The sequence below is a fragment of the Hylobates moloch genome, unplaced genomic scaffold (assembly GCF_009828535.3).
Source record: "Hylobates moloch isolate HMO894 unplaced genomic scaffold, HMol_V3 SCAFFOLD_4, whole genome shotgun sequence".
In the NCBI taxonomy this organism is placed as follows: Eukaryota; Metazoa; Chordata; class Mammalia; order Primates; family Hylobatidae; genus Hylobates; species Hylobates moloch.
The window spans coordinates 37257217-37280995 of record NW_026652279.1 but is presented as its reverse complement, the minus strand read 5'-3'; the positions used below and the strand labels follow the sequence as shown (position 1 = coordinate 37280995).

General features: G+C 41.4%; 1 protein-coding gene across 21 annotated transcripts in view; it reads left to right on the top strand.

Moving 5' to 3' along the window:
* Window positions 1-23779, top strand: part of KALRN (kalirin RhoGEF kinase) — a 695573-nt gene that overhangs the window by 404867 nt on the left and 266927 nt on the right. For all 21 annotated transcript variants that reach the window (XM_032149952.2, XM_032149957.2, XM_032149956.2 and 18 more), the window contains 7 exons: window positions 824-938; window positions 5108-5223; window positions 5711-5833; window positions 14424-14606; window positions 15857-15975; window positions 21152-21218; window positions 21779-21888. In XM_032149952.2, the coding sequence (XP_032005843.1) occupies window positions 824-938; window positions 5108-5223; window positions 5711-5833; window positions 14424-14606; window positions 15857-15975; window positions 21152-21218; window positions 21779-21888 (833 nt within the window). The remainder of the gene's footprint in view (window positions 1-823; window positions 939-5107; window positions 5224-5710; window positions 5834-14423; window positions 14607-15856; window positions 15976-21151; window positions 21219-21778; window positions 21889-23779) is intronic.

Sequence of the window (23779 nt, the reverse complement as noted above, 5' to 3'; positions counted from 1 at the left end):
CTGAAAAATGTTGGTAATTTCCATTTAGATTTGGAATGTAGGGTTAATAGATGTGTTTACCAAATTTACTTGCTCAGGTCTGAGTCACACTGATTTTCAAGTGGGTTTATGTTTCCTGAGCTTACACCAGTGGTCATGTAAGAGGCATTCTGGTGGCTGAGGAAAAGTAGGCTGAGAGTGAATATTAGTAATGCCTGGTCAACATAGAAGGAGACAAGGGGTGGCTCATTTGTGATTATTATCTGAGATGGAATGGGCAGAGACACAAGGAGTAATTCTTCACTTGACAAAAGGAAAGCTCAGAAGGGTGAGCTCCATAAATTGGAATTGGAGTCTCCATGAACCAGTGGAGACTTCCAGAGCTCTGCTCCTTCCACATTCCTTCAGAGTTCTTGAGCCTCCTAAAAAGTACAAGGAGAGGCAGGTGCCATGGCTCATGCCTGTAATCCTAGCACTTTGGGAGGCCAAGGTGGGCAGATTGCTTGAGCCCAGTAGTTTGAGACCAGCCTGGGCAACATACTGAGACCTCATCTTTACAAAAAATGCACAAAGTTAGCTAGGTGTGGTGGTGGGCGCCTGTAGTCCTAGCTACTCAGGAGGCTGAGATGGAAGGACCACTTAAGCCTGGGAGGTGGAGACTGCGGCGAGCTATGTTCATGCCACTGCACTGCAGCCTAGGCAACAGAGTGAGACTCTGTCTCAAAAAAAAAAAAAAAAAAAAAAAGCAAAAGAAAATATAGAAGGAAGGAGGGTATGCCTTCTCCATTGTCTTGGATTCCATACACCTGCTGGGACAGGGGCCTCACGGCTTTGTCTTTCTCAGGCCTGCACCCTGGCTCGGCGGAATGCTGAGGTGTTTCTCAAGTACATCCACAGGAACAATGTCAGCATGCCCAGTGTCGCCAGCCACACTCGGGGACCCGAGCAACAAGTGAAAGGTCAGTGAGAGACCTGCCCAGCCACCAGTCACTTCAGCAACAGCCGCTCCCTGAAATATACCATGTACCCAGTTTTCACACAATCTCAAATTTCCTGCTGCTTCTCCTTAGAAATGAAAATGTATGATGTGGGATGGTGTGGGCAGTAATGATTCATGGTCAATTTTTAAACATGCATCAAGATCTGGAAGGCAAAAACAAGGATAAAATTTCCCCAAGTACTTTCATTTATCTTAGAGTCTGGACAGCACTGCCTAGTGGAATTTTCTGAAATAATGGAAATTGCCTGTATCTATGCTGTGCAATACAGCAGCTATTGAGCACTTGAAATATGGCTAGTGCAACTGAGGAACTAAATTTTAACTCTTATTTAATATTAACTAATTTAAATGTAAATTACTGATTATGGCTCCTGGTTAATATATTGAACAGCACAAGACTAGGGTGTCTTATAGCCTGGGAACAGAATGTGGACTGAGAATCCTAAAACCAAATGCTGACCCTGGATTTGTCACTGATTGATTAAGCCTTTTAAAACTTTAGTTTCTTATTTAAAATGAGGGGAGCATCTAGACTCTTGCTACTCAAATTGTAGTTCCCAGACCAGCCACATTGACATCCCTGGGAGAGTGTAGGAAACATAGAATCTGAGGCCACACCCAAACTGACTGAGTCAGAAACTGCATTTTGGCACTTTGGGAGGTTGAGATGGGAGGATTGCTTGAGGCCAGGAGTTCAAGACCAGCCTGGGCAACATAGTGAGACCCCATCTCTACAAAAAATTAAAAAATTAGCCTGGTATGGTGGCATGCCTATAGCTCTAGTTACTCAGGAGGCTGAGATGGAAGGATAATTTGAGTCCAAGAGTTGGAGGCTGCAGTGAGCCATGTTTGCACCATTGTACTCCAGCCTGGGCAATAGAATGAGACCCTGTCTCGAAAAAAAAAAAAAAAAAGAAAGAAAAAAAGAGAGAAAAAAAGAACAAAGAACCTGCATTTTGGCAAAATGCCCAATTCTACCAACCAGGTGATTTGTGTGTTCATAAAATTTAGATAAGTGCTATTCTACATAATCTTTAATATCTCTGAATTCTAGAAAGTCTATGATAATAAATACATAACTTTTAAAAATTGCCCATTATCTGACCATGTGAAACTTAAATCATTATCTGTGGAATTTTTCTGACCATGCAGAAATTAGCCTTTGAGTGAGTGAAGAGTTTAACAAATGTCATCTTGCCAAGGCAGAGAAATATAACTCTGGAACCCGAGGCTAGGGAAGGAACCTAAGCCGACTTGGAGTGAGGAGTGGTATGGGCTTAGAGACACCACGGACAGGTCTCTAGGGTGCGTGGTCTGCTTAAGAAGGGCTTCCCTCTTTGCTCAGATAGCTCAAGAGTTGGAGAGAACAGAGGCCACTGGAAAGAATTAAATCTAGGAATCAAAGTTCCCTACAGAGAGGAGGGAGCAGAGTTTCTCTTCCAAATGTGCTTTTCTATTTGTGGTCAGGAGACCTGTGGGGAGCTGGTATTATGTCACTTCTTCTAGCACATTTGAAAACATATGTTCTGGCTTCCAAATGTAGATGGGAGCTTGGGTGAGGCCAGCTGCCTACTGAGAGACCACATATCCCACCTACACCTCTGCATGCTGAAGAATAACAGGCACCCAGAGACAGTGGGAAATGCCTACATCTTCTTGGAGGCAAGACCAGGTTGTTGCCCATGTGAAAGCTTTCAAGAAGAGGGGGGAAAATAATCCTGAAACTCTTTATGATTTCTGCCGGATCTGGGTTGATTCCCTCAGCCACACCATAGAGGGAGCTTCAATGAGCAAAACTCTGGCTAGGGAACATAAAGACTAAAAGAAATGGGTTTCTACTCCTTCCTTGCCCAATTGAAGCTTCCACCTGAGCAGGGACCTACAATCCCTTATATATCAGTTTCCTTTTCACCTACTACCTAGACTCAAAGCCAGTGTCATATATTTTTGGCTTTTTTATGCTGCTGGTTGTTATATGGCTGCATAACAACCAAGAAATTCAATGATATCCAACTGTAAGCATATGTTGTTCAGTGGCTGTGCATTGGCTGAGGAGCAGCATCTCAGCTGGGCTCAGCAGTGCAGTTGTGCTTCAGTCTGCAAGTCTAGCTAGCTTGGCTCCTTCACTCCAGGTAAGATCTTGTTTGCTCCACGTGTATGTATTCTGGGACCTGGGTCGAAGGGGCAGCAGTTACCCAGGAGAAGTTCCTATAGTGGTGATAGCAGAGGTACGAAGAGCAAAGTCAAGTCTATAAGTACGTTTCAAGGCCCTGCTTGCATTTTATCTGGTAACAACTCATTTGCCAAAGCAAGTTATGTGGCCAAGCCAGAGATCAGTTGGGGAGTGAGAAACTGTACTTGCCTCTTTGGGAAGGAATGAAAAAGTTACATGATAAAGGCTTAGATACAGGGAAGGGTGAATGATTGGACCCAAAAAAGGCTGAGCACAGTGGCTCATGCCTGTAATCCTAGCACTTTGGGAGACTGAGGAAGGAGGATCACTTGAGCTCAGGAGTTTGAGACCAGCCTGGGCAACATAGTGAGACCCCCATCTCTACAAAAAAAAATGTTTACAAATTGACTGGGTGTGGTGGCCTGTGCCTATAGTCTCAGCTACTCAGGCGGCTGAAGTGGGAGGATCACTTGAGCCTGGGAGGTTGAGGCTGCAATGAGCTATGATTGCACTCCATCTTGGGTGACAGAGCCAGACCCTGTCAAAAAAAGAAAAAAAAAGAAAGAAAAAGAAAGAAAGAAAGAGAAAGAAAGAAAGAAGAAAAGAAAAGAAAAGAGAAAGAAAAAAAGCACTTAGCCTAAAAGATGAAAAACAGATTCTGTCCTCAGAAAGCCAAACTTGGCTGGGGAGGTGAGAATGAAGGAGTATGAAAAGTACATAAAATCAACAAAAACTTCTCAGTGCAAGCACTTCACTTTGGGTTGTGCCATCTTCACAAAGCATAGAAAGTTGTACTTTATAGTCTTAGTAGTATGTTAGTAATATGGGAGACCAAGGTGACTAACAACTCAGGCTCTGAAGTCAGATCTGGCCCAAATCTGAACTCTGCCCTTTCCTATCTGAACAACCCTGAGCTAGTTACCTTCCCTATGCTTTCTCAAAAGCTTTCTCTAAACCTCAGTTTTCTCATCTGTATAATGGAGATAATAATGGTGCATGCATTGTGGGGTATTATAAAAATGAGTGTCCTCCACATACTGAGTATGTGATAAATATTATTCATATGGTTATTATTGTATATTTTGTTAATATCTAATATGGCAACAGGAAGCAGGGGAAAGACATAATAAAATAAATTTGATTGCTTCCAGCATAGAACATACTATTTAAAATGCTTAAGACATCTATCCACGTACCCAGCTATTCCTGAAACAACAGAAAATTTAGAGAGGGAAATAGCATGGACTGAATACCTAACCATGGCCCACTTGCTTTGCTATTTGCCTGTGTATACACTCTCATTTAACATCAGTTTTAGCTTTTCTTACGATCACATCCAAAACAACATGGGCCCAGAGATAACATGAAGACATAATTCCAACACAGCTTCCCTATGACCACTATTTAGAAGTGTTTAAATTGAGGCTGTGCCGTTAAAGTGCTGTGTGCACAACCTCTTGTGCAGGTCCAAGAACATGGCTCATGATGTGGGTTGTCAAGCCAGTGACAGCAGCCCTCATTCCACTATAAATCTCCTGCCCTCTTCTAATGAGTCCTTAAGAATGACTGAGATTCCTGTCAAGGTCCACCCATGCTCATTAGATTCTGGGGCCCAATTGAATTAGTTGCTTCCTAAGATTTCTTAGAACCAAGGACTAATTTTGCTATAAAGAGAATCGGGGTCATTTGTAAGTCACTGGTGTTATATTCTTGCCACCTTAGTTGATGGAACTCTCATCAATGGGCTCTCCCCCTAGACTTCTCGACCTTGCTCCTTTCTAGGAAATCCTTTCTGTATCCAGCTTTTGCTCCCTTTCTTCTAATGCTGGATTAGTATCGTGGGGATGCTTGAAATCACAGTCATGGTCACCTGGCACCTGGGCCATGGGGCTGAAGGGGTTGGTTGGATTTGCTCAGAGCCTCTTGTGACCATCATGCATCTCCTCTGCCCACAGCCATCCTGAGTGAGCTCCTGCAGAGGGAGAATCGCGTGCTGCATTTCTGGACCTTGAAGAAGCGGCGGTTAGACCAGTGCCAGCAATATGTGGTGTTCGAGCGCAGCGCTAAGCAGGTTGTCCAAAGCTTTCCCTGGCTCTGTCTCAGTTCTGGGGAGCATACAGAGGCCCATCACCAAGGCTTAGTCCAGAAGAGGACCACAGCAGCAAATTGGGGATGGGAGTGGGGAATAAAGAAGAAAGAAAGCAGGTTGTCACCTGTCAGCAATTCAGCATTTACCAAGCTCTCTGTTTTGAGTTTGGTACCAGGAGATGTGAGGAAATGCTAGGTCACCCACTATGCCCCTAATTCATGGATGATATTAGGCCTGGCCTAGAAGAGTCCTCAGTCTACTGGGGGAGACCCTCTCTTTGCTGGTAAATGTTCCAAAGCAAGGGAGGGCTCATTCATAAAAAAACAACTCCAGAGCTACATACCAATCAAATTGTCAGTGTTTCCTGGGTCCATTAAGTTGTCCCAGCAATAACCTTCATTGTAGTATGGCATGTTTTCCTACTGACAGCTGCCTTTTGGGGGACTGGATGAGTTGTTTCCTCCCATAGGCACTTGACTGGATCCAAGAAACAGGTGAATTTTACCTCTCAACACATACCTCCACTGGAGAGACCACAGAGGAGACTCAGGAACTGCTGAAAGAATATGGGGAATTCAGGGTGCCTGCCAAGGTAGGAAACATCCCAGAGCCTCCCCCAAATCCACCCAGAACTCTCTGTTCTGGCCAATTTCACGTTATGGAAGCAAAGACAGCTTCTGTAAGCAAAAATACCTGGCTGCAGTGGCAAGGGGGGAAGCATGTAAATGTCCTAAAGGATTGTCTCTTTAGAAACCTGAATACCCAAAGAATTGCAGCTGCTGGGTAGAGCAGCTGTATGCAGGAAGTCAACTGCTATATACTCTGCTTCCAGATACTCATCTTCATGCTCCAGGTTCTGGAATCTGCTGTATTCTTTCAGACCAAATCAGGGAAAAGGGTGTATTCATGTAAAAATGTCACATGTGCATGTGAACACTGCAGATATCCACATATTCTTGCAATTTGAGTGGCTTGGGAAGTCCACCTAATTAGAAGGGTCATGACTATATATGGGTACACAAAATAGGTGAATTTCTCCTTTTCTCAGCTATTTCCATCTGGCCTCAAACCTGCTCATGAGCTAGGCTAGGTCTCTGGGGAGCAAAATCTGCAAGGATGTACATACCAATTCATACCAAGATTGTGGGGAATGCTATAATAGAAGGAAACCTGATTTTCATCTGTTTTCACAGCCAGGGTTTGATCTGAGGATGCTTGGGTTTGAATGAAAATCTGATCTGTCTCAAGTTCCTCTTTGTAATGTCCTCATCTCTCACACAGGGCTCCTTGCCACATGGGAGCCTTTTTTGGCATCACTTCCACACATAACATACGCTTTTCCCAGGTTGAGAGATGCTCTTGTTGGGTCAAGGTGGGAAATAGCCTATCCGCAGATCCCTCTAACACTATAAGGAATGTTCCTCTGGTTTGATGTAACAAAATTAGGCCCTTAGCCTCATTCTTGAGCTGATATTTCAGAAGTGGTTATCCACTCTATGAATCTTTTCCTATGAACTCTCAATATTGGGGAGCCTCTCCCTGCATCCTTGTGAGCTTGGGGCCTTTTTTGCCTAATGCAAAAAGCTATGAGCACAGATAAGAGGCTCATTTCAATACCAGTAAAAGCAAACAGCACAAAGAAGGTGGCAGATGCACAGAACCCTATTCAAATCCAAATTAAAATGGCTTGTGAATTAACAAGTTGGCTTTATCCGCCCTTCTCCAAATAGGGTTGATAATGAGCCATTAACAGGCTGAATAGTATGAGATCCGTTGGTGTTCCTATCTGCATAGGGTGGATCACAGCAGATACCCAGAACTTCACAGGATCAAAATCTTTCCATAATCAAAGTGGAAATCTGAAGAATTATTCAGTCAATCTTACTCATCCTACCTTTGTAACCTTCTTCATATATTTCTCCTCTTTTTCATTCACATAGCTACTACCCTAAGCTGTAGCAGCTTCCTAATTTGATTGCATGCCTTTGGCCTTTCCTTCCTTCCAATCCACCCTGTCCTTCATTGCTATTCATCTTTAAAATGCTACTTTGGTCACATAACCACCCAGATCAAGAACTTTAATGATTTTCCGATGCCTTTAGGATAATGCTCCACAACTCTACAGCTGTGCCACCCTACCTCCCCAGTTTTATCTTCAGTTATTATTTTATGCGGGGTTTATGCTCCAGCTGAATGGATGTATTCTTTAGCCTCTGAAAGATACATCATATACTTTTTTGTCTATGTGCCTTTTTCATATATTTCTCTGCTTGGAATACCCTTCCCTTCCCTCTAGTTTGTGCTTTTTAAGAGGAGCCCCTCCTTTCCACTCTAGAGCCTCCTCCTCTATGATCCTTCCCACATACCAGGATATGATCCAGCTCATCCCTGCACTACAGCCCTTGTCCATATAACCCTTCACCTGGCACAGACCATCTCTCCTCCAGTAATCTATGCAATGTTATCGCCTGTATAAGCCAACAGGATACTTAAAGACAAGAACCACACTATTCATCCAGAGTTCCCTAGGTTACCTAACTGCATTTTACACATTCAAAGGAGGCTACAACCATTCAAGACCATAAGGAAAAAAGGAAGTTTGAGTAGATTCACCCCCTCCTCATTTATATTTAATATGAATCTTCTACTTTGGCTGTGTTCTGTGTCCCTCCCGATGTAACTATCATGTTCCAAATCTCAAAGTTATTCATGTTAGAATATCTACAGGATAACAAACCCAGTTGAGGAGCTTCTGATTAGAGGCAGCAGCCTCCTGCCCCACCCTAATCCCACTTTCCAGAGGTAAACCTCTTCTAATCAGCTGTCTTTGATTATAACCTTTATAACCAATAAAATGAATTTGAAATGGAAACCAAACTGACCTTTAGCCACAAGAGAATACATATAGTGGCCCTTATGGTTGAATAGGGCAATGGAGTACATTGAATTTAATAATACTCTGGTCCAAAGGAACAGACCAAGTAGAAGAACCATTGGATATAGAAAGATACTTTCTATGTAAAAGCTCACAAATGTAAGAATAAAAATGAAATAAAAAGAGTTTGAATGAGGAAAAAAGGAAAACATAATTTTCATGTTGTGGTATGCCTATAGACAGTCCATTAAAAGAATAGAAATGGTATTTTCCTATTATGGGTTTCAAAATGTATAAGGGGTCAAGGCACACGGTGATGGGAAAGCTTAGTCATCATGACATTTGGAAGAACTCCATTTCTTCTAAAAGTAAAACTTTTTAAAGATTATTTTGTTTTTCATTTTTTACAAATTCCATGGTTTTTACTATATTCACAAGGTTGTGCAAACATTGCCACTGTTTAGTTCCAGAACATTTTCATTACCCTAGAAAGAAACCCCATGCCCATTAGCAGTCACTCTGCATTCCCTACTCTCCTCAACCCCTGGCAACTACTCATCTGCTTTCAGTCTCTATGGGTTTGCCTGTTTGGGCATTTCATGTAAATGGAATCATACAATATGAGATCTTCTGTGACTGGCTTACTTCCCCTGGCCTAATGCTTTCAGGATTCATCCATGCTATTTGCATGTATCAATCCTTTTTTCCTATTTATTGCTAAATGGCATGCCATTTCATTGATATATCACTTTTTGTTTACTATTCATCAGTTGATGGACATTTGGGTTGTTTCCAGCTTTTGGCTGTTATGAATAATGCTGCTATAAACCTTTATATTCAAGTTTGGGTGTGAACATATATTTCAGTTCCCTTATGTGCATACCTGGGAGTGGAATGGCTGGGTTATATGGAGTTCTACTGTGTTTAACTTTTTGAGGAACTGCTAAACTGTTTTTCAAAGTAGCTATACCATTTTGTACTCTCAACAGCAATTTGTGAGGGTTCCAATTTCTCTGCATCCTCACCAACACTTGTTATTGTGTCTTTTTATATAGCCATCCTAGAGGGTGTGGAGTGGTATTCATTGTGGGTTTTGATTTGCATTTGCCAATGACTAATAATGTTAAGAAAATACTTTTTTAAGCTGGTAATTTCATCTCTGAAAATGAAAGAAGCCATGAGATAAACTGGACTTAATTCATCTTGACAAAAGAAAATTAAGCAGTAATGAAAGCAACTGGAGCCTTAGCTGAACTAAACTATGTTTTCCTGAGATTCAGATAGCAAGGAAAGGGAACACTGGGGTTGTCAGATGGTGCTTTAGACCGAGAGAGGTAGAATCTAAACAATTCAGATAAAAGATAGGCGTGATACTATTTCTGAGACTCTTTTTTGTTTGTTTGTTTTGTTTTGTTTTTTGAGATGGAGTTCCACACTCTTGTCGCCCAGGCTGGAGTGCAGTCGTGTGATCTCAGCTCACCGCAACCTCCACCTCCTGGGTTCAAGTGATTCTCCTGCCTCAGCATCCCACGTAGCTGAGATTACGGGTGCTTGCCACCAGGTCTGGCTGATTTTTGTATTTTTAGTAGAGACAGGGTTTCACAAATTGGCCAGGCTGGTCTTGAACTCCTGACCTCAGGTGATCCACCTGCCTTTGCCTCCCAAAGTGCTGCAATTACAGACATGAGCCACTGTGCCTGGTCTTTCTGACACTCTGAAGAGGAATATAGTTCGTATGTGATGGAAAGTTTTGAAAATTTGGTTCTTTTATGTATAATAACAATCCCCTGCTGAATGAATCAGAAGATGTATTTCAAGAAACCTATTCACCTGCACAAGGAGCTCAGTAAATTTGTGTCTACAAAAAAATTGATAAGGAATATCAATATTCCTTATTATTATCTCATTATAAGGAATATCAATAATGAAAGGCAAATATGGAAGATTATGAGATTATAAGATTACTATCAAGAAGGCAAAATCTTAAAGTCTTGTAAAATGTGCTAAAGTCAAAAGGGCTTTAAAAAAATTTATTCAGAGTGAGGCTTACTGATGAGAGGAAGATCATAACCAAAGAAAAAAAGAAAGGAAAGGAGGAAAAGAGAGAGTGGGGAGGGAAAGAGAGAGGAAGAGATAGAAAAAAATAGAATTACTGAACCCCTCTTTTGAACCTCTTTCTTTTCCAGCAGATAACTAGAATTCAAAATGGAAAGGCAAAACATAAATTAGGGGATACATGAAGCCCAAGATAAGTGAGCTGGCAGGTCTAGATTTCCAGGCCCAGATGAATTATGGTACCCAAAGTTTCCCTTTTGGCCACAAGATCATGTCCATACTTCTAAACCTTTCATTCAAGAACTGCTGCAGTCTGACTCCCATTTTATTAGTTTATATAAGTTACTGTCTTTGGAGGAAAGATTTGAGTTTCAAATGTGCTTAGGTTGAATGAGAAATGATATTGTATGGCTGTGTGTGGAAATAAAGACGATAGAAGCAATGTGTCTGAACCTCCCAGAAATCCAGAAAAAGCTCAGTGACTCAGCCCCATGGGAAGAACAAGAAATGTGGCATAGTGTCACCTCTGGAGATGAAAACTGGAATGTCATCCAAGACTAAGTGTGTCTCAAGCAGCCACATCATCTGGTCATCGTCTGAGAGCAGAGGACCAGAATCTGTGTAATGTTCTACGATTTCTATACCACAGCTTCCTTTTTCTTCTTCCTCTCTGCTTTCTGTGATTTCACTTCTACTCTGCAACCAATCACCCAGATCCCTGTCTGAGCAGTTTAAATCCTCAGGAAAGCAACCTCAGTTGACCCAGCTTATTTCTAGTCCCCTATTTAGACACAGCTTTTAGGCCAGGACACCTCAGAAGTCACTGGCTGCCTCTTGATGGGCTGCCCTCATAAGACAAGTTTTTACCTCTGATCTCAAAAGCTGTGACCAGGCATTTAGCAGGTCATGTGGTACCACCACAATCACCTATGTATAAGAAGCCATTTCAGAATACTCCCAGTGGGGACCATGGCCATGGTTGGTGTCTCAGTGCACTTATCCAATTCATGGGCCAAATGTATCATCTACTTCCTCCCAATAAAAATCTTCAACTCTTGCTGGTCTAGCTTTACTCACCTCCAAACACAAGATTTGCTCATTCATTCATTCAGTCAACATTGATGGTATGCCTACTATTTTCTAGATACTGGAGATATACAAATGAATAAGATGTAATACTTATCTTTTAGGGTTCATGGTCTAATGAAGGAGACTTATAAATAATGTGATATATGCTAAAATAGAAGCAGGTATGTGATACTGCGGGAACACTGGGAAAGGCATTGCCCACTTGTTTTTTGGGGAGGAGAGGAGAGGAGAGAAAAAAGGGCACTGGATCGAGAGTGGGGATGAGTAGGAACCACTTATCACAGCAGGAGGGGCACGTGACATTCAACATGGCTGCAGTATAGGGAATGGAGAGCAGTGGAGACAGGGCTGCTACACAGGTAGGTGGAGCCGCATGGGGAAGGGCGTGTCTACACTTCCCTCCACCTACTTCCTAAGGATGCATCTAAACTCATTTTACTGTCTCTTTGCTCCTCTAGTCCCCACACATACCTAGAATACTCTTGGTCACAAACCATTTGCTTTGCTGACTATGAATCACAATTTTGATGCTTTAGGATATAATTTTATCTGATAGAGCTCCCCTAGTATGGCTGCTGCCACCAGCTGGCTGTAAAACTCTTTCTCATAGGTGGAGTCACTTTACCAAGAGCAGAGAATATGTATTTCCAAGACTTTTCCATAAACACATGGTCTCTGTTTTAAGTAAATAGAAAACCAAAGAAAACTGTTTTCAGGAAAAATAAAAATAAAAAACACCCTACATGCAATAAGATGAAAGTCCTCAGTATGCTTAGACACTGGAGATATATAAATGAATAAGATGATTAAAAAGAGGCATTCAGTAATTCTAGTTTAGGTAGAATCGGGTAGATTCTATTTTGAATAGAAACGAGTAGATCCTATTTTGAATAGAATCTGCTAATTCTGTCTTAACCAATTCCCCCTGTTATTACTCTGCCTTTTCTTGGCTGAGGACATGTTTCTGCTATCCTCACACCCACCTCCTTTCCTTCACACCAAAGCTCTTGCCCTTTATTTTCCAGTGCCAGACACTGGCCTACTGTCCCAAGATAGGAGAGGCTCCATGTGCTGAGTGAGCTACTGGAGAGCTGGATCCCCGGTCCCTGGTCATGCATGCGGCAGGCAGAGCACTCTCAACTCGCCTCTCTGACGCCCTCTTTCTCCAGCATTTCTTGGGAGGGTCGGTCTCTCATGGGAGGGGCTGTAGATAGGCCTGGAAGGAGCAGATGGGGTGAGGATAGTAAAATAAAGAAAGAAGGGGCTGGGCGCAGTGGTTCACGCTTGTAATCCCAGCACTTTGGGAGGCCGAGGCGGGTGGATCATGAGGTCAGAAGATCGAGACCACGGTGAAACCCTGTCTCTACTAAAAATACAAAAAAGTAGCCGGGCGTGGTGGCGGACGCCTGTAGTCCCAGCTACTCGGAGAGGCTGAGGCAGGAGAATGGCGTGAACCCGGGAGGCGGAGCTTGCAGTGAGCCGAGATTGCGCCACTGCACTCCAGCCTGGGTGACAGAGCGAGACTCCATCTCAAAAAAAAAAAAAAAACTGTTATTTTTTCTACTGTTGCTCCAGTGACGTTCTGCCTCAGTTTCCCTGTTATCTAGATTGTAGCATGGTTTAAACCTTGGACCCACTTTCCTCCAGTCCAAAAGATAATTTTTCTTCTTAGAATAGTATTTAAATGTTCTTTCCTTTCCCTGAGCAATTTTAGAGTTTGAAAATCCAAACTTAGGATTAAAAAATGAGCAGCAGTCTGCTTGTTGGGTGTCTATCTCATTCCCCTGACTTACCCAGCTTATGTACTGCCTATCCGTGAGACCTCCCCTACCCATGCCTGTCCACTTTCATTTTCTCCTTTAAAATTCCTATAGTGTTAACTCTACATTCTCCCATTTTGACATTCAATTACATAATGCCCTGAGTTATTTAACTACTCTGTGTGAAATGAAGATTTTTTTCCTTCTGTTTGACCCCCAAGCCCTGCCCTATAGCTCTTTACACAGTACTATGGACCAAGTAGGTATTGAACAAACTCTTGCTAAAAATGAAATTAATCCAGTAAACATCAGAGTTCTACTTTACCTAGTCCTATAATAGATGGTGGCTTCATTAACCTCTTTCTCCTGCTCTCTAATGGAAACTAAAGACAAGATTCTGGTGGTGACAGGGACAGAGTTAACTCTTAAATCTTCTCATTGTATTTAGATCCTGGCATGTGCCAACTTATATGAGGTTTAGAGCTGGTACAGTGAAGGGGGGAACTAGGAACTAAAGGGCAGAGACAAATGGGCTCTGTTTGCTTACTGGTAGTATGAAGCTGGACCAGCCCTAAGCCTCAGATTTTTTTAATCTATGGTTCAAAGAGACCTGCATCACTTCCCTCCACCTACTTCCTAAGGATGCATCTAAACTCAAATGGCTTTCAGATACAGTAACACACTATGTAAATTTGTAAAGCATATTAATGTAAGAGATTCTTACATCAATAATAATAATGGCTAATGTTTATGGCTTACTGAGTTCTTACTTCCACTGTACTAAGCATTCTGTGTTTATCAACTCATTTAATACACCAGCCCTCTGAAGTAGGATCAGCCCTCCATGTCTACAGGTGTCGCATCCATGGATTCAACCAACCGTGAACTGAAAATGTTTTTTTTCAAATGGTTGGTTGTGCCTGTACTGAACATATACAGACTTTTTTTGTTCTTGTCATCATTCATTCCCTAAACCATACAGAATAACAACTATTTACTTAGTATTTACATTGTATTAGGTATTGTAAGTAATTTAGAGATGATTTGAAGTGTTCCTGAGGATGTGGGTAAGTTATAAGCAAAAACCACACCATGTTTTATAAGGAACTTGCGTATCTGGATTTTGGTATCCATGGGGGGCCCTGGAACCAGTTCCCCCAACCCCAGCACTAAGGGATGACTGTAATATTATGATTTCCTTTTTGCAGATGAAGAAATAGAGGCACAGAGGGTTTCAATAACTTGCTCAAGAGCTCCTAGTTAGTAGTAACAAAGCTGGGATACCTACCCAGGTAGTCAGCTATGAGGTATCTATGGCTGCTCTAAACAGGAAGAGAGGATTTGGGGTGAAGGGGCAGGAGAATAAATGTAATCCAGTAACTTAAGGCCATCTTTTGGGGCAGCAAACAAAGGAGAAGGTGAAGCTTCTGATTCAGCTGGCCGATAGCTTTGTGGAAAAAGGCCACATTCATGCCACGGAGATAAGGAAATGGGTGACCACGGTGGACAAGCACTACAGAGATTTCTCCCTGAGGATGGGGAAGTACCGGTACTCACTGGAGAAAGCCCTAGGAGTCAACACAGAGGTAGGCAGGGGTATTGCCCTCTGGGACATCCTCCCTTTTCATCTCCCTGAGCACCACTGCCCTCATCGCCATGGAAGAAAAGCATGTTTCCAGAGCAGTTCTTCTGAGCTGTTGACCCCTAGAGCACTTGCCTTGTGTGGCTTTTCTAGTGGGGAGTGCTGGGTGGATCCTGCTGATCCATTAACCTTCAGTCCCCTGTGATTAGTACTCTATATATTATAAAATCGACTGGCCAGTAGTGGGGCCTATGGCTACAGAACAAAGTTTTTCTCTGTATAGAGTTAACTGTTGACTTTGAGAACCAAAAGCTTTATCTTGGCTTCATAAGTACCATCTTCCACCCAATTATGTTAATCAGCAAATGATTAGAGTCCCCAGTATATATAATAGTGCTCTTTCAAGAATAAGGGGTACAATTTATACAAGGGTTATTTGACATTTCAACTGAACAGAGGTGCAATTTGCCATGAACCAGGGAAGATGGACCTTTAATCTCTTCTTTATAATAGGGGTTAGTAACCTGTGCATTAAGAGCTTAATACAGCCTGGCAATTTAATCCTAGGATGTCTAATTCTTAAATCTTCAAATAGGCTCATGATCTGAAGCAGAGCAGCCTGGAGAGTGAAGTGGCCAAAACACCTAAAGTTGAGAGAGTTAATGTCTCCCCCAGGCTTTAATCTGTGAGTTTTTATCTAGGAAGTTCCATCATATATAAATACCAAATGGTGGTTAAAATTAGCAGGGATGAGCAATGAGAAAGTTCAGTCATTGTTCTGTTATTTAGCTTTCTGTTTCCAAGGGAAATTGCTTGTTTAAATAAATATATTTGATTTGATTATTTTCTTTTGACAAATGAAAGATGTTTTTATATCTTTATGTGTTTTTGTTTCGCATCTATTTTAAATGGTTAAGAATCAGTCTTAGACTAATTTACGGATGTGTTTAGGTTTAATTAGGACCAAAGGCCTTGGGGAAATAGACATATAATTATCAAATGTGTTTATTGTTTTTTCTTACTGTGGATATTTACCCTAAACATTTGACCTGAACATTTTATTTCTCTCTTATTTGAAAAAACAATAATGATCCCATGAAGAAGAGTGCTTATGGGTATGAGTCTGTAAGATCCCTCATGTTTTTATCCTTCTCCATTATATCTTTTTTTCCCCATTTTACCACCTCCCTCAACTCGAGTGAGTTGCTTTCCCAAAGCATCACAAGGTGACCTTTGTGATCCCTCCTTATGCAGGATAATAAGGACCTGGAGCTGGATATTATCCCAGCAAGCCTTTCAGATCGGGAGGTCAAGTTGCGGGACGCCAACCACGAAGTCAATGAAGAGAAGCGGAAGTCAGCCCGGAAGAAAGAGTACGTGTTGGCTTCCGCCCAGCTAGCTGGCTCCCCGTGACTACACTGGGCTTTCACCGCTACTTGTCCCTTTGGATAGCTTAATATGTCCTCATGGCCACCTACAGGGATTGGGATGGACAGACATAATGTTTGCATTGAGAATATGGGTTCCCTCTGAAGGCTTTGAAGTCTCTCCAGTCTGTCCTTCACCTGAATTCTCTTTACATTTCAGTAACTTCCTAGACAAAACCTTCCTCACAGATCATCACATTTTACTTCACAATGTCAAAACTCAACATGGAACAAATCAAATATTTTTTCTTCTCCAAATTTTATTCTCCCTTCTGATTTTTTTTTTAAGTTTTTTATTTTTTTATTTTTTGGGACAGAGCGTCACAGTGTCACCCAGGCTGGAATGCAGTGGCATGATCTCAGCTCACTGCAACCTCCACCTCCTGGATTCAAGCAATTCTCCTGCCTCAGCCTCCCGAGTAGCTGGGATTACAGGTGTGTGCCACCATGCCTAGCTAATTTTTATATTTTTAATAGAAATGGGGTTTCACCATGTTGGCCAGGCTGGTCTCGGACTCCTGACCTCAAGTGATCTGCCCTCCTCAGCCTCCCAAAGTGCTGGGATTATAGGCATGAGCCACCACGCCCAGCCTCTCCCTTCTGGTTTTCTAATTCCCATCAATAGTGTCACTAACCTTCTAGTTTTGTCTGGATTATTTGCAAAAACTTCCCATAGCTTTCCTGCTGCTCATCCCTGCCCAATTCATGTGCACAGTGATGCCAGGTTTACCTTTCTGGAGTACATTTTATTATTGCTAATACCAATACTCTTCCTGCCACCAGCACCTACACTTTTTATGTCCTAAACATTACATAAAGTGCCTTTACACACATTTTCTCTTTGTATCTTTCTATCACTTCTCTCAGGCGGCTATGATTATTCCCATTTTACATATAATAAGACTTAGAAAAGTCAAGTAATTTTCCCCAAACCACACAGATGGTGAGCAATGAAGCCAGAATTTAATCTAGCTTTGACTCTTCAACATTCTTTGATTTCTTTCCATTATGTCTCTCACCAGCTTCAAATTGTAAATGGTTTGCTACTACCCCTGGAATAATGATAAAACTCCTCAAGGTACTACTATCCTTTGGCCTCATCTAAGTCAATTTTACTTCAAAATACTTTCTAGTTCAGATCACACCCTTCAGTCAGATCATTTTCACTGACTCCTCTCAGGTCTAAGAATAAATTGTATATAATTGAGAATACTCTGCTGGCCGGGCGCGGTGGCTCACGTCTGTAATCCCAGCACTTTGGGAGGCTGAGGGAGTTAGATTACCTGAGGTCGTGAGTTTGAGACCGGCCTGGCCAACATGGTGAAACCCCGTCTCTACTAAAAATACAAAAATTAGCCAGGCGTGGTAGCACACGCCTGTAATCCCAGCTACTTGGGAGGCTGAGGCAGGAGAATTGCTTGAGCCCGGGAGGCAGAAGTTGCAGTGAGCTGAGATCGCGCCACTGTCCTCCAGCCTGGCTGACAGAGCAAGACTCTGTCTCAAAAAAAAAAAAAAAAAAAGGAGAATGCCCTCCTTTCTGTTTGTTATTTTCCCTTTCGTTTCCCTTCCTTTTTTTCCTGTTCGGTTTTATTTTACTCTCTGCAAGTCCTATTGATTCTTTAAAATCCAGCTCATATCCTATGCCTCTATAAATCCTTTATCTACAACCCCTACTGTCATTGGCCCATCATTTTATGAACTTCTTTAATTATTTTCTGTACCAATTCCCATTTTACTTATTCAACCAATTCCTAAGCATATGTCCCTAGCTAGATTGTAGACTCCTTGAAAACAAGAAGTATTTTATATTCTCTAGTATGACTCAAGGGACCAGGAGAATAATGAAGATAACATAATTATTGATCAAGAAAAGCTTATAGTCAGGCAGGGCACAGTGGCTCATGCCTGTAACTTTGGGAGGCTGAGATGGGCAGATCACCTTGAAGCCAGGAGTTCAAGACCAGCCTGGCCAACATGGCAAAAACCTGTCTTCGCTAAAAAAAAAAAAATACAAAACTTAGCCAGGCATGGTGGTGCACACCTGTAATCCTAGCTGCTTGGGAGGCTGAGACATGAGAATCCCTTGAATCCAGGAGGCAGAGGTTGCCGTGAGCCAAAATTGCTCCACTGCACTCCAGCCTGGGCAACAGAGCAAGACTCCATCTCAAAATAAAAAAGAAAGGAAAAGAAAATCTTACAGAATATAACTGGATATAGAAATTGAAACCTTGAGGGAAGGGCAGGATGTCATTTAAAATCACAAAACAAATAAGGACTGTAACATCAATTTCTTTACTTGAAGTTGAGGGATGTACCATTGGGCCAGAAGAAAATAAGACATGCTTTAGGAGGCGTTCCAGTATCAGATGGGCCCTCCCCTGACTTGCTTTAGGTATTCAGATTTCAAAAGGAAGAAAGAGGTGCTTGGAAATTGGTCCGGTGAGTGAACTGTAGATGTTAGAATATAAAGCTGCCACCTAAGTTTACTCCTAGGTCAGCAATAGCCCATGAGGAGATGAGGCAGAGGAAAATAGGCAAGAAGAGAGTAGAGGATGCTGAGATTCAAATATTTTGCAAGAATCTGAAGTAGCTGAGGTTTTCATAAATCGAACTCTGTTTTCTCAGAATAAGAATGAATAGGGGCCAGAATTCATTTAGCGAGCTGGAACTAACTTATCATTAGATTCCTGCTTTGCTCTCTAAGTATCTCAGCTCCACTTTCAGAAAAGTCCTGACTCCAGGCAGGCAAAACCCATTTTTCTTCTTTGGTTCTTTGGTAGGGAGTTGTCTACCAACATTTCACTCTAATCAAGAATTACAGAGCATTGGACAGGGTAAACAATGAACCATGCCAATCTTATAAACCATTTCTTGACACTGCTTCCTTTGTGCTGGAGTTACAAAGTAACACATATCCAGAGATTTCTGGAGGACTTTATGAAGAATATTTTGACACTCTGTTTGGGAATTACTAGAAAAAAAATAGTATGTCCTAAGATTAAGAAGCTCTATATAGTTTATTTTATCAAGATGAAGTAGGACCACAGGTTCCTTGGAGCTAAAGAAACTAAAGCTACTCTGCGAAGTCAGAGCTTGTTCATATGGGGAGTGAATTTGTTTGTTGGGGCTGCTGTAACCAAGTACCACAAATTGGGTTGTTTAAAGAGCAGAAATGTGTTGTCTCACAGCTCTCGGGACTAGAAGCCTAAAATCAAGGTGTCAGCAGGGTTGATTCCTTCTGAGGGCAGTGAGGGGAGGGTCTGTTCCAGGCCTCTCTCCTTGATAGCTTGTAGATGGCTGTTTCCGTGCTCACGTGGCATAATCCCAGAATATATGCCTGTATCAAAAATTCCTCCTTTTATAAGGACATCAGTCGTTAGATCCAGGGGCCACTCTACTCCAGTACTGCAGTGATACTGTTTCCAAATAAGACCAAAATCTGAGGTATTGGAGGTTAAGACTTCAGCATATGAGTTTCAGAGGGGTCATAATTCAGCCCATATCTGGGAGGGGGATGAGGGGACTACACCTGGCCAGATCTTCCTCCTTGGTTCCTTCTGTGACAACAAATAGCCAGAAGAGATTAAAGGATGAGTGGAAAATAAAACAAAATGGGGTGGGGATAGCAGAGCTAAATTGTAAGGAAAGACAGGTAAAACTGCAGGAAGCAGATGGGAACAAAAGAACAATTCTAGAAAACTTAAGGCAATAAAATCAAAGGCAAGTTTTCAAAGCCCGTCAGTATATGTTCCTTCTGATCTCCCTTCTGTCCTAATTTCATAGCAATCTAAAGCTCATTTAATCACGGAATGTTTCCTGAGCACCTACCATGCACTAGGCATGTTGCTTATGTGATCTTGTTTAATACTTGCAGCAATTCTGTGTGATCAGCTATTTTATAAGTAAGGAGTCTGAGACCTGGAGAGGCAAGTCCTACCTCTGGTTGTAATTCAGTTCCTATCTGTCTGACTCCAAAGCTTATGCACTTTTTACTCTACCGACTGAGTTCAATTCAAAGAATAGAAAAATATAGAATATACCACAACGAGGCCATGTATCATAAGTTTAACAATTGCTTAAGCACATTGTATTATTTAGAGGCCCAAGGAGGAAGAGAACCCTCTCTTTAAAGATGCATAACACAGACTTCTCTTTATGGGGGACTGAGAAGCAGTCACATATTACTAATTTATACTGTGCTTATGGTTGCATGTTCAGTTTTCTACACATCCGTTTATGCTGTAAACAAGTCCCATTGGAAATAGTATTGAAATAGCTAAAAGGATAATCTAGGTCAGAGGTCAGCAAACATAGACCAAATTTGACCTGCCAACTATTTTATATAGTCTATAAACTAAAAATTATCTCTTATATTTTTAAATAATTGGAAGAATTATCAAAAGAAGAATATTTTATAATGTGAAAATTAGATAAAATTCAAATTTCAGTGTCCATAAATGTTTTTATTGGAACACAGCCACACTTATTTTTTTTTTACACATTGTCTATGGCTCCTTTCACATGACAACAGCAAAGTTGAGTGGTTGTGACAGAGACCGAATTGCCCACAGATATTTATTATCTGGCTCTTTATAGAAAAATTGCTAACCCCTGATCTCGGTGTGTTGGACCTCTTTTCCTGGCTTTGAAACCCCGTTTATTATGGTACTAAGAACTGTTTTGGTATACATCTACAAACTCTACTGAACAGAAATCATCATTCTGGGAGCTGTAAGAGAAATGTGGAAAGCTGAGATTCAAGCTATCTAGTTGGTGAGACAGAATATAAACAGTCCTGCATGCCTGTACTCACATGAATATCACCACAGAATCACAAGTATTAATAGTAGGACTGGGGTGGAAAAGGGAGAGAGAATATGGACCTAGCTGAGTACAAACCTGCTAAAGGGATACAGGGCCAATGGTCAGGAAGTATCACAAGTATCATAGGAAGATACTTGTAGGAAAGGGAAGGAATTTTGAAGAAAGGAAAAGACCTGTTGATGAAGTAGAAAAATAGGACATTTAGGAATGTCATACATGCTGGGGTGGGGAAGTGAAGTTTGAAGGAGGAGAGACATTATATCTATGACCAACCAAAAGCCCATTTGTTTCCTTCTAGATTTATTATGGCTGAACTACTCCAGACAGAAAAGGCTTATGTAAGGGATTTGCATGAGTGCTTAGAGGTGAGTCTTCCAGTAATCCGTTCACAGCTATATTGGAAAAATGACATCTTTGCCAGCATCAAGTCCTCAATTGGAACTTGGTGCTGTTGGTCTTCTCCCAGAGAGTAATGAATTAAAAAGCCAACAAGAGGAACTCTTTCTCCTAAAGTCAACAATAATTGCATGAGAGGTTGAAGTACTTTTGAAAAGAAAGTTTAAACTTTTCTCAGACTGGAGCTAGACCCAGGAACAAGAAGTGTATAAGGCACTTCAATTCAAAATAAAACCATGACACAGTCAATGAACTTAAATTGGGTCTGAAAACCTGCACCCTGACCCCCATAAAAATCCACACACATTTAATAAATAACAAGAGACTGTGGAGTTTGTGTTCTTGCTAAAGTTCAGGATAATGAAATATTCAGGTTTTATTTGTTTCTTTTATGTTTACTTAACCGTCACTTTTTAAACTCTACAGGCATTTACAGTTTGAGTCTTGCCCCACAAGCGCCTGTTTATTTTGTCTGTATTTTATATGGCATGCCAGACTTGCCAGTGATGAAACTGTTACTGTCTTACAGACCTACCTGTGGGAAATGACCAGTGGTGTGGAGGAGATCCCCCCTGGGATCCTCAATAAAGAGCATATCATCTTTGGCAACATCCAAGAGATCTACGATTTCCATAACAAGTAGGTTTGTGGAGGGTCTCAGAGGTGCACACTTAGACCGTAAAAACCAGACAACAGGGTTCCCAAGAAGTGGATCAAAGGTGATTGGTGAATCTTATCTGGTCAGTTTTCTAAGGCAGTTGCTATCAGACTTCTTTTTGACTCACTCCCCTTTCTCTGTAATTGTCCGAAAGTCCTAGTGGAGAGTGAAGTCAAGTATTCAGCAGTGCTCCTTCCCGTCTCTCCTCAGCATCCTCATTTATTCAGCCAGAATGAATACCAGGCTTTGAAGAAATAAAAGTAGCTTCTCCTCATTAAACCTTGTGGGAAATCCTGACATTAGAATTCATCTGAGGCTAACCATTCCACCTTGTGGTCTTTGGGTTTTGAATTCCATTGAAGTTTTCTGTCAACCTAAATATTTCCTCCATCCTCATTTTATTTCACATTTCTTGACAGTTTAGAGGGAAGGACATCAACTGATACTCTGTTTTGTTGCAATAAGTAGAATCGTAGAGCCCTAAGACTTCACAAGTCATTGTTTCCAACTTGATTTAAGAATCTTTCCCACACCATACAAAACAGTTTGTTCCATGGTTAACAGAAGATCAGCAAAAAAATTGGCATGATAAGTTACATAACCAACCACTAGAAATAACTGTGTTTCCAAAATACAAATTGAGGTAATCTCAAGACACAAAGAAGAACACTGGCATAAAATCTTAGAGCTCTCAGGACCCTGCTGCAGAGCAGTGCTATGCCAGGCTAGCCAAGGCATTTACTGAGTTATGTAGGTTTGCTGGAGATAGAAGGGCCATGTGTACAGGTGTGGCAGCCATCCTGAGGCAAGACTCCAGAACAGCACTGTCCCATGGAGTCTTCTGCAATGATGGAAATGTTCTATATCTGCAGTGTCCAATACAGTAGCACCAGATAAGTGTGGCTAATGAACACTTGAAATGTGGCTAGTGCTACTAAGGAACTGAATTTTCGATTTTATTTAATTTTAATAGATTTAGATTTAAATAGACCACAAGTAGCAAGTGGCTGCCATATTCAATATCTCAGCTCTAGAATAGCCCTGTGCTAAGAATGACCAAGATGCAAGCAAGAATTGGGTGTAAAATGATCCTGGGCTGTAATAGGTCCAGATAAGGGGTGGAAAGTCACTCCTCTCCCTTCACCTTCTGGTTATTAATTCCTGTTATGTCATCAGATGGCATCAGTTTAAAGAGAACATAATATATGTAGCTCCCGTGGCATGCAAACCTTGTCAGATTATTGAAGCAATACGCTCTGGGGGGGAAATAACCGTTTAACTTTCTGGAATATGTGATAACAGTTCCCAGACTTTTGTTTTTTTAATCATAAATTTTAACACTATCAATTTGGTTTGTCTGGAAATTTCCAGATGTAGAAATATCATGTCCTCAGGCTTATCATTTATAAGATCCCAATAAAACTATTTGACCATTGATCCCAAATTCCATCATCTGAGCCCAGCTCAGTATCATCCCATCTCCCTCAGGATATCTGAGAAGACATCGGACTGGCAAACGGTAAGTCATGTTACCTTACTTTTCTGGCTTATGGTCTCTGGGATTTAGTCAACAAGTCTCACTTTCCCCATGTTCTTAGCGAATTGACTAACTACGGAAGCCTAGAGATCACAGCACGCACTTCCTGGGAGCCCTACATTTGCCAATCAGTTTATAAGGGGAATGAATACACATTTCAAAATTGACCACTTGTAACAAAATAGCTAACATAATCATGCCTCTTATTCTGCTATCATGATATCACTGGTAAGCCATGGTAAACAGTTTTGTAGTTTTCTAAATAGCTGAAAATCTACCTACTAGTTACAATATATAGTTCTAAGAAATCCTTTTAAAAAATCAAATTAAACCAT